General features: G+C 21.1%; 2 protein-coding genes across 3 annotated transcripts; one reads left to right on the forward strand and one right to left on the reverse strand.

Annotated features, from left to right (window-relative positions):
* Positions 1-289: 289 nt before the first annotated feature.
* Positions 290-8,830, reverse strand: LOC105736823 (wee1-like protein kinase). The gene is made up of 5 exons (XM_012493230.3): positions 8,691-8,830; positions 8,302-8,614; positions 2,226-2,544; positions 1,268-2,150; positions 290-1,181 (listed from the first exon to the last, which is right to left on the reverse strand). Exons 2-5 carry the CDS (start codon positions 8,552-8,554, stop codon positions 867-869), a joined length of 1,770 nt encoding a protein of 589 aa, XP_012348684.2. The 5' UTR covers positions 8,555-8,614; positions 8,691-8,830; the 3' UTR covers positions 290-866.
* On the forward strand, positions 8,830-10,954 carry LOC147658736 (prenylated Rab acceptor protein 1-like). 2 transcript variants are annotated; one of them, XM_086909862.1, is made up of 5 exons: positions 8,830-9,579; positions 9,654-9,860; positions 10,146-10,379; positions 10,467-10,666; positions 10,744-10,954. In XM_086909862.1, exons 2-5 carry the CDS (start codon positions 9,790-9,792, stop codon positions 10,848-10,850), a joined length of 612 nt encoding a protein of 203 aa, XP_086765988.1. In that variant the 5' UTR covers positions 8,830-9,579; positions 9,654-9,789; the 3' UTR covers positions 10,851-10,954. The 2 variants fall into 2 exon arrangements, with proteins under 2 accessions (XP_086765988.1, XP_086765997.1); XM_086909871.1 differs by lacking the exon at positions 8,830-9,579 and having other exon boundaries at positions 9,704-9,983; positions 10,162-10,379.
* Positions 10,955-11,460: the final 506 nt, after the last annotated feature.

The raw sequence follows: 11,460 nt of genomic DNA on the forward strand, positions 1-11,460 counted from the left end.
CAGAGATTATTTAATATTTAAACACTAAACAATACACAACACTGAACTATTATTATATGTAAATATCTATATATAAAAATACAATGTATTTGTAATAAACAATTTGTCACAATTTACTGTTAGTATTTCATTTTATATACTATACAGTAATTCTTAAGTAAAAACGGGAAGAACAAAAGTATCACACGATGATATGTCAAAATATTAGGTAATAAGTGATATTAAAAACATTATCATTTCATTTCCGTCAATATTGTTTTTATGATATTAATTTTACACTAAAAAATAGTAATATTGTAAAATAATTGTATATTGTAATTACACAAAGTACATAAGTAAATACATGTAACATTAAAGGTACATAAGAAAATATTTAATAAAATTATTCTCATTTTATAAAGAAATAGATTTTTTTTACACTTTTTATATTTTATAAGATAAATAGACGATAATGACGAACAATAGAAATAATCATTAAATTTTTCAAAACTTATGTACCTATTTTTATTTTATATAAAAGAAAAAGATCAAACATAATATACATAAGAAAATAGAATATTAAATTACTGTATTACCCATCTAATGAAATATAAAATATGAATTTATTATTTATTTGTAATTTAAGGTTAATTCACAGCTTATATTATTAATGTAATATCTCCATCACATGTTGTAAAAATATACCTGCTATTGTACAATTTCACTCTGTATATCATATTTTCTTGCTATCAAATTAATCATAGTTTTACTTCTAAATTAGAGTTACTTTATATCACAATATCTCAAGGCACTTAAAAAAATTTCTTTTTTTCTTAAGCACCTTTTCCCCTTCTCATTTAGTCTGACATAAATATAACATAGAACATTCAAAAGTTTGTAGTACTATTGCTTCTATTGACTTTTTTACCCACTGCTCGAGACGATGTTCTAGTTGGTGTAGGTCTTAATTTGTAGCCTCCTGCATTCATTGTATTATTAATAGCCGCTACGTTTGGAGCAATAGTTTTTAGACACTTAGCCGCTTCTTGCAATTGCTTTGACAAAATTTCATTTTTTAATTTTTCTGCATTAAGTTCCCGTCGAAGTTGTGCTTTTGTTTTATTTCCAAATGGACACAATACTCTGTGCTGTATAAGACAAATTGCTGATGGTCTCATTTCAGGATTTGGATGAATCATTAACTATACAAAAAAAAAAGAAATTTATTATTATATTACATATTCTATAAAATAAATATTTAAATAATAGAATTAAAGAATGAATTTACTTTAAGTAATTCATTAAGATCACGACTATAATGAGATAATTCCTTTAAATTTCCATTTCTAATATCATGCCATTCTGGTCCATTTTTAGGTAATGGACCTCCACCACCTGCTTCATAAACAGTTAATCCAAAAGCAAAAATATCAGCTTTTGGTAAATGACTAAAGTCTTCGCGTAAGATTTCAGTTGGCAAATATCTACAATCTCCTTCTTCGACTTGAGGATTATTAACAGATGTAACATGACCCAAATCTCCTATTTTATATGTAATTTCTTCTTCTATAGTTTCCTCTTCGTCGAAACCATCATCAGCTGAATCATAATTAACTGCGAGTAACCTCTTTTCTTTGGAAATAAATATGTTTCCAGGTTTAATATCCATGTGTACTAATTGCATACTGTGAATATATCTTAAACCTTCAGCAACATGTAACAACAATTGTCGTATTTCTGCTTCAGTGAAATGTTTTTTTTCCTTTTCTAAATTGATAATTGCATCTGCTAAACTACCACCATTACAATATTCATTTTGAATTATCATATGATTATCTTCTGCCCATGCAGAATAATATCTCACAACATGTTGATGTTTACCAAGTACAGCATGCGCATACACTTCATTTAAAGCATTCTTTTCATTAATACTTCCAGCAACTGGTTTAATACTTTTTTTAATAGCATAAGTGCATCCATCTAATCGGTTAATACACTTGTAAACTGAACCAAATTCACCTGTTCCAATTAAACCAAGTTCATGGAACTCTTGATGATATCGTAAAATATTTGAATCTTGTAATGCAACACGTTTTGTAGCTTGTTCTATTTCATTATCAGAATCTTCGGAATCGGCAAGATCAAATTTTGGTATTTGAATATCTGGAGATCTAAAGTTAAGAAAAAAATAAAATAATTTTTATTATGAAATCAAAAATATTATCACATTTGATTTTTATACTTACCCATTAAGACTACGTTTAGATCTAGTACGTTTTCTTGCAGTTAACAACATTCCATTTGGTGTAAAAGGATTTACATTAGCAGTAGGTTTGTCAGATTTATTTTGATAATTACATGATCTAGATTTGTCTAATGAAAATAGTCTAGTACACTTAGATGGAAATGGAGTATGCATTGCACTCTTTTCCATTAATGTCTTTGGAGTAGCAGGAGAATCAAATAGACGTAAAGCTCTAACACGTTTATAAGGTGGACTACATGCCATTGATATTTTTTGAGAACATATATTTTCACGAGGTGGAATTCTAATTCTTGATGTACCTGCAATTTATATTTTTTAAAACAAATACATATTTGATGCAAAGTTTTCCTTGTATTGAAACTCCATGCAAAAAAATTTGTGTTCATTATTTCATTATGAAGCATAATCAATATATTTTTATATATATCTTTCATATTTTTTTTTTCATATCTTTGATATTTTATATTTTTTTTCATACCTTATATTTTTTTTTCATAATTATAATATTTTTTTTTAATATTTTCTTTTTATTTCATATTTTTGATTTTTTTCCATACTTATATTTTTTTTATATTTTCTTTTTATTTCATATTTTTGATTTTTTTTTCATATCTTTGATATTTTATAATTAATATTTTTTTCCATATTTTTTTAATATTTTCTATTTAGTTGATACTTTTGATTTTTTTTCATATCTTTAATATTTTATATTTTTTTCATATTTATATATTTTTTTTTATTTATATTCTTATATTCTTTCATAGTTGATATTTTTTATTTCATATTTTTAATATCTTTTTTTTATTTGATACTCTTGATTTTTTTTCATATCTTTGATATTTTATATTTTTTTTTATTTCATATTTTTAATATCTCTTTTTTATTTGATACTCTTGATTTTTTTTCATATCTTTGATATTTTATATTTTTTTTTATTTATATTTTTTAATATATTTTTTTTTACTTCATATTTCTGATATATATATATATATATATATAATTTTATATATAAATATATATATATATTATTTTTATTATCTATTATATTTTTGATATTTTATATATATATATATATTTTTCTATATATTCTTTCTATATATATTCTTTTTTTCGATATATTTTTTTCTATATATATTCTTCATATTTTTATATATATCCATATATTTTATATTTTTTTCCTATTCTTCATATTTTATACACACGCGCACGCGCATACACACACCACACATATATATATTTCGATTTATCTCGAAATATCCCAAAAAATGAAATAATATAAAAAAATGTTTTAAATTAATATTTTTTATATATAATTTTTTATATATAAAAATTATTTATAAAAAGATATAATATAACATATATATAGAATGAAATTTTAAAATTATTTTTTTTTTTTAAATGGACCCATATAACTTTTATTACACAAGTTGATGCATTTCATTATTTATATATATTATTATATATAAAGTACTAACTATTTATATCAAAAAATTTTTAATTTATAACATGTTCTAATTTGAAATTTGTACAATTTATTACATGAAAAACAAGGAGAGTTGTAAAAAATATCATTTTACATGTTCCTTATTATCTTTCAAGTTTTACAAATTTTAATATCTTTTAAAATGAAGATTTTTCGATATAAATAGCTTATTACTTTCGTAAGAAATAATGAATCGATCAGTTAATGCAATAAAAATTATATGATTTTATTTAAAAAATTAAGATTAATTTTTATATGATTTCTATATTTCCATCTAGAAAAAAACTATTAATATTAGATAATGTATCTCTTTCTATCAAACAACTTTTGTTTGAAATATTTTTTTGTATTATTTATATTTTTCGAGATATTTAACTAATTCAAGATAAATCGGTATATACATTTTAGAAACCGACCAAGAAGATATAAAAAGTGATTCCTAAATGATTTCAAATAAATCATTTGATAAATCAATGATTTTAAATAATAAATAAATAAATTTTTCTTTTATAAAAATTTTTAATTGGACTTTATTAACAAGTTACTAATCAAAAATACAGATATTATTTTCTGAAAGATCAATACGAAATTTAAGGAAGAAGAAGAGAAGGAAAAAGATATCTCCCAAATTTTAGTTTTCGAAATATTTATGAAAAACACTTAATATTATACATTGAATTTTGTTTACAAACGATATAATGATATAACAATTCTATAAAAATCATTATTATGTAATATCTAAGATTATCTAAGATATTTTGAGAGAATTAGCAAAAAATTAATACAGTTAATGAACTAACTCATATTATAGATATTAAGTGGAAGTTCAGGTTTTGTCGCTTGTGAAAAAAAAATTTAAATAAATTTAATGAAGTTTTTTATGGGGAAATTATGTAATATCCTTCAAAAATCAATTTTTGCGACAACGTTACATATGTTTAATAGCTAATATCAATATCTATGAAGTATTTTATATGTAAAATCTTTAGTTATTTCCTTAAAAATTTATAAATTTTAGTGGGATTCTGACCGGAAGTCGTTTTTAAATTTTAAAATTAATTAAATACAGAATTACTTTTTTTTAAAATATACTTAAATAACAACAATTATTTGCCAAAATGTTTTGCAAATTAATTTTTTGATTTAAATATCAAATACGATATCAAAAATGTGTTTAATTTCTTGAGAACGAATGATTAGATTTTCAATGGATTATAAAAGTCTATAGATATTAGATAGATCGATGTATTTACTTACATAGTTATCAACTACTTGACATTTGACGACTATATTAAAGTGGACACTATATTAATAATATTTGGATAGCAATCAATATATTAATAATATCTATATATTTCTTTGCAATTTTCAATATATAATACGAAAATTTTTCATTAATATCTAGAAACTAATAAATATTCGAAACTAAAATTTTAGATTTAAGTTCATTCCTTCTTTATTATCCTTCCAAATTTTATATAGATCGATAATCAATATCTTTTACAACTATAGTTAAAAACATTGGCTAATCATATGGCGCGTAGAACTATTTCACCATGATGGTAAAGCATAGATATATATCGCCAGGATATTGTTATATTGAGCAAATTGAAAAATTAATATAGTCAGCGCATTTATTATCATACTATAGCATTTTCCGAACTACGTTTCCGCGCTTTCTACGAAAAATAAATAAATATTTTATGAAAGATTATAAAAATGAATCTAGAATAATTTTGCGATAACTTAACATATAAACAGATAAACATATTTCATAAATAAAATCAGACTTATTTTGCGTGAGAATTGTACTATTAAGCATTTAGACTTATTTATTTATTTTATTTATCTATTTTAGAAAAATAATATATTCTATTAAAATTTCAAAATTTATAAAGTATTTCATAGACATTTCAATAAACAAATGGAAATAGAAGTCACAATGTGAAATGAAAATAGCAATAGAAAAGAAGAAATTTCTGCAATAATCAATAACATTTAACTATTGTTCAAATCCAGCAATTTGCCAGTAATACATATTTAACATTACAATCGCAGCGTGATATTTACGTTCTACGATTAGCTAATATATCGTTAATCCGTAATAATAAAACAAAACAAAAATTTTTACAAAAAAAAAATGTTGCTTGAAATTATCACTTTAGAAATCATCAGTTAAATCTTATCGGTTGATTTCTGACTTCTGTATATAGATATATTAAAATATTCATAGGATTCTTTTAATGAATTAATTTTGAAGGCCAAAACAAATATAAAAATTGATATTAATGATAAAAATGTTAGCTGAAGCTAATTTATTAAATTATAAGTATAACAAAACACTATTTGCGTTAGATGAAATAGATGAGATAGAGTGACACAGTTTACTGTCCGTCTCTCTCCATCTTACTTTTTATTGCATATATCATATATTTATAATTTAATAAGATCAAGATTTTTGTATATTAATTTTTATATTTCTTTTAATCTTTGAAAATGAATTAAGATAAGACATTAAAAAATAAATTTAATAGCAAAAAAAAAACATAAGAATATATAAATATTATAAATTTAATATATTATATTTAAATTTTGTATTTCTTTGTGTTTATAACATAGTTCATAATATGTTAATTAATATTTTTTAATATTTTGATATAATGAAAAAAAATTGTTTGTTATAGCATTCATTGTAACAATTTTATAAGACATTACATTGCATATATGTAAAAATATGTTTTAAATAGATATTATTAGGATATAGTATAACTACGGTATAATTAATACGGTATAATAGTCAAAACTATATAAACAAACTATTGTAGATATTGGCATAATATAAGAATAAACTGAAAAATTTTGCCTTCATAAGTAAAAAATGAATAGAAATGTCTTTATAAAACAAGATAATAAAAAGAAACCATTATTCTTTATTTTTAAAATTACATTTATTTTTTCACATAATCATTATTTATTATATATATTATTTATTATATAATATATTTTTTCTAATGCCTAATTTTTGTAATTTTAAAAATTATTCATTATTTTTAAAATTATTTTTTCATTTCTCAAATCTTTTCATCACAATTAAACTGTTTGTTTTTCTAGTATTTAATTTCAAAAATAGTTAAAATTATTAGGTAAATGTAAATTATATGATAGATGCAATTTAAAAAAAAAATAGACTTTTTCATAAATGGATTACAAAAACCAGTATTAATGAAAATGTATTGTTATATATTGTATATATATTGTTATAAGTGATGATTATATAAAAAAATTATATAATTATATAATTTTAAAAATAAAAAAAAGTTTCTTTTTACTGCTATTTTATAAAGATATATTTTCCTATTCATTTTTTATTTAAATGAAGGAAAATTTTTCAATTTATTATAATGTATTTTTTTATAAATTAATAAATGTACAAAAATTAATCATTTATAATAAAACAATTTTAAGGACAAATCTTAGAAAATAAAAAAGATGCTATTTCTATATTTTTTTCTATTTTCTATTATTTAAACAAAATGACTTATTAATTTTTTGTTATTTAAATAACTATCATTGAATCTAATAATATTTATTTGAAATATTTTTTTTTATTTTTTTTATGATTTAAGAGTTAATAATGTAAAATATTTTATATTATCTAAAAACATATTAAAGAAGAAATTCGTATTATATATTTTCAATAATATAAATTCTCTTCATCATGTCTTTTTATATAAAATATTTATTATTGTAATTTTTTAATTATAAAAAAAAATATTTCAAATAAATATTATTAATTTGATAACAGCTATTTAAATGATAAAAAATAATAATATATAATATATAAAATAATAATATATTTTATTTAAAAAAAAGGAAAAGTACTATTTCTAAACGTTTTTTTCTTTCTAAATTTTTTCTAAATTTCTTAAAATTTTTTCAATTTAATTTTTTATTCCTTTATTTATTAATTAAACTTTTAATTTTAAAAAAAAAATTATGACAATATCTGCAATAGTTTTAAAGAAAATAACTTATAATAATTTTTATCAACTTGTAACATCTTATCAGTTTGTATATATACATTCTTTCTTTTCAAATTTTTATAATATATAACATACATATATACAATTAAAGAAAATCTAAAATAATAACAGTACATAGTATAATTATATTTACTGATTACTTCTTGATTTCTTTTTTTAATTATATACATGCAAGCATGATGTAAAACAATTGTCCATGAAAAATATCAATTTTCCCACACCATGCACATCGCTTAAAATAATATAAAAAATTAAAAAGAAAAAACATGCTTAATTATAAAATAAATTTTTATAAATACAAAAATAAATATATATCAATAAGAGATTAGAAATTTAATATTATACAAAAAATATTTAAAAATACTAATAAAAAGAAAATACAAACATAAAATTAATTTTTGATATAATTATATAAAAATATATATGTATATAAGATAGTAAAGAATAAGTCAAAATCTCGTGATCTTACAGTCAAAATCTTATATAAAAACAGCTCACAAAAAAATAAAAGAATTGAAAATTGTACTAACCTGTCATATTACTGATCGGCGTTTTATTGTTATTAATTGGCACAGATTGATTATTTTCACTGTCACTACAGTCCATTGTATTACTAAATGATAATTTTCTTGGTTGAAGTGGGGGTGAACATCCAAGATCTTCTGCTGAAGAATCTAAAATATCGTCAACATCACAACCGGAGCTATTCGTACGACAGCTAATGTTTAGCTCCTCGTCCTGAATATCGCATGCGTCGAAATGCAACTTTTGTGCAACTTCCATGTTTTCAAATTGTCACCATACGTTTCCTTGTATATAATCACCTCGTATACACTAATAATACTGAAATAAAGTAAATACTAATTGTAATATCTTATTAATTACATTTGAAGACATTCATTCAAATAATCGCTCGTACCACGCTATGTTCGTTATGGCGGGTGGCCCAATGTTACTTGGGAAATTACAGCTAACCAATTGGAAGCTTCTTTGAGGACGAGAAGCTATTGAATTTGATATAACGCGTTTTGCTATTGGTTATGATTATTCACAATGTTAATACATAGTAGCGTCATCTGCACACATTTTCGAGGGTGGAACCATTCTCAGTCTAATTCTAAAAACTTTATGTCACATTTTATTTTGGAAATTTCATCTAAAATCAAAAAATATTTAAAAAATATAATTTCTTGAATAGTAGATGAACACAACTTCTGTTTTTGCATTGATAATTTCATTTAATATTAAACAATCTTCTGTAAAAATAAATCATATATTAACAAATTATATTATTAATATATAATCATAACGTATAAATTTCAATTCAAAAATTTATAAAGCATAAAATCAATTTGAATATAAATTTCATAACTAAGAATTTAAACAAAATATCATAAATAGATCAAATAAATTATTTGCTATTAATTTAAAAAAAAACTAATATATTGTTAATGATGATCATATTATTTATTAACTGCAAAAAAGATACTTTATTTATAATATTCTGTTTCTTTTTTAAATTATAAATTTCAGGAAATCTAGACACAACATATATAATCTGATTTCTTGAAAAAGAAAGTGAAATTGTTCAATTTAAAAGCAAAATTCAATGAGAATTAACATGCAGTAAACATATTGTGATGCTAAATAAAAAAAAAAAGTTTTTTTTATATCTGTTAAGTGAAAACATTTGTAACTCACGTAAGGAAAGAAAAATCTTTTGCGTCTTTTACCTTATTCAGACAAAGAGCAGTGAAAGAATTTTTATCGAGCAGCTGCAACCTGTAGCATTTGTATATACGATATTGGTTTGTATTGGTATAGTCGGATTAGTGGTAGGGGTAACATAGTAGTTCGATGTGCGATATGATGGGAATTTTAGTGCCTACGACGGATTTTTTCTAAAACGATGCTACGACGCCTTGCGGTGGAGATACGAGATTCATAGAATAAAACAGAAGGGATAGTTATTTCTTTATCACATATTTAAAGTTAAGAAGTTCAAGTATTAAAGGATAATGGCAAACGTAGAAATTGACATCGTAGGTGATATGCAAATACCACAACAAAAGCAAAAATCTAGCACTGGGTAATCTTCAAATACATGATACATGGACATGATGATGAAAAATAAAATGTCAAATATTTATTATCTAACCTATAAGAAAATTTTACAATGTTAATGACATTGACATACCTTATTAATATATTTGTTAGTTAATTAAAGTAACCATATTCTTAAATTATACTTATTTTTTAAATTTATTATATTAAATTTTTCTTTATTATTAATATTTAAAAAATATTTTTTAATGTTTAATTATTTTTAATATAGTATTAATAATATTTATAATGTGTATATTTTGTTTTATAGGTTTGAATTCTTACAGATACCACAACTTCCACTCAGTAACATAGGATATCCTCAAGCTCATGAATGGATTGAACACAGAAAAGCAAATATTAGATCATGGTCTTTGTTTCTTAATACAAGCAATATAAGACCTGCTCCCAGTTTACCAAGATTGAGTAAAAGAATTGTTAGAAATATTGAGTATTTCCAAAGCAATTATTTATTTGTATTTGTTGGATTAGTTATATATTGTTTGTAAGATTTATTGCGTTCAAAATTTATTCTTTTTAAAATAAGTATACTTTAAAGTATAATAATCTCAAAATTACATTTTAACATTAGGATTACATCACCATTGTTACTGTTTGCTGTTGTTGTATCTCTTGGCACTTGTTACAAAGTTTCACAGCGACATGCTAAACAGGAACTTATGATATTCAATCATAAATTAACATTAGCTCAAGTTTATAGTTTGGTGGGAATTTGTTCATTGCCAATCTTTTATTTGGTTGGTGCTGGTGCAGCTTTATTTTGGGTTCTTGGTAAATAAAATAATTTTATTTTCATTTTGATATGATACAATGTTATATATATTATGTATAAAAAAATTTTATTTTAGGTGTATCTTGGTTTTTAATAACTTTACATGCAGCATTTTATAATATAGACTCTGTATTATGTCCAGGAGAAGATGAACTCAATTCTTTAGTTATGCAAGAAGTATGATTTGTATTATAAAATATTTATGTACAATAAAAAACAAAAATACAAATTTTATGTAATATATAAATAATATAAATTATTACATATTTATGTATTATTAAAAGATATATATGAATTTTAATTTTAAATATCTTAATGAATTCTAATTTAAAATAATAGATAATATATCACATAAAAAGAATCTTTATGTAACTTATATTAACATTTTTATAAAAACTATATAAAAAAATAATTTTGTATTATTATCATTTAAAAAAATAAAAAATTATAATTTAAATTGTATAAAATTTTATAAATTAAAACAAAATTTTTAATTTTTTTCTTTTATAATAATTTTAATAATATTTAAAGAATATTATTCAAAATAAATATATAATAAGAACATTAAATAAATGTGACCTTTACATAAATAAATATAAATTTAAATTTTTTAAATCAATTATTAAATTTATATTTTATTATAGGAAAAAATTTATTTATTTAATTTAGAATTTATATAAATTAAAAATAAGTAAAAATTAAAAATAAGTAAATTACAAAATAAGTAAAAATTATATGACATCAATTTATTATGGATCACGTAATCATTTAGTACATTGTTGTATCGCTTATA

This window comes from Apis florea, unplaced genomic scaffold (assembly GCF_048593485.1).
Source record: "Apis florea isolate Af1SG1 unplaced genomic scaffold, ASM4859348v1 contig_1789_pilon, whole genome shotgun sequence".
In the NCBI taxonomy this organism is placed as follows: domain Eukaryota; kingdom Metazoa; phylum Arthropoda; class Insecta; order Hymenoptera; family Apidae; genus Apis; species Apis florea.

Bases quoted from the DNA above. Each gene is read 5' to 3' on its own strand.
- LOC105736823 (XM_012493230.3), bottom strand. From the start codon at position 8,554: ATGGAAGTTGCACAAAAGTTGCATTTCGACGCATGCGATATTCAGGAC. The intron at 2,151-2,225 runs GTAAGTATAAAA...TCTTAACTTTAG, and splicing joins TCTAAACGTAGTCTTAATGG to ATCTCCAGATATTCAAATAC. The intron at 1,182-1,267 runs GTAAATTCATTC...TTTTTTGTATAG, and splicing joins ATCTTAATGAATTACTTAAA to TTAATGATTCATCCAAATCC.
- LOC147658736 (XM_086909862.1), top strand. From the start codon at position 9,790: ATGGCAAACGTAGAAATTGACATCGTAGGTGATATGCAAATACCACAA. The intron at 9,861-10,145 runs GTAATCTTCAAA...TTTGTTTTATAG, and splicing joins AAGCAAAAATCTAGCACTGG to GTTTGAATTCTTACAGATAC. The intron at 10,380-10,466 runs GTAAGATTTATT...TTTTAACATTAG, and splicing joins GGATTAGTTATATATTGTTT to GATTACATCACCATTGTTAC.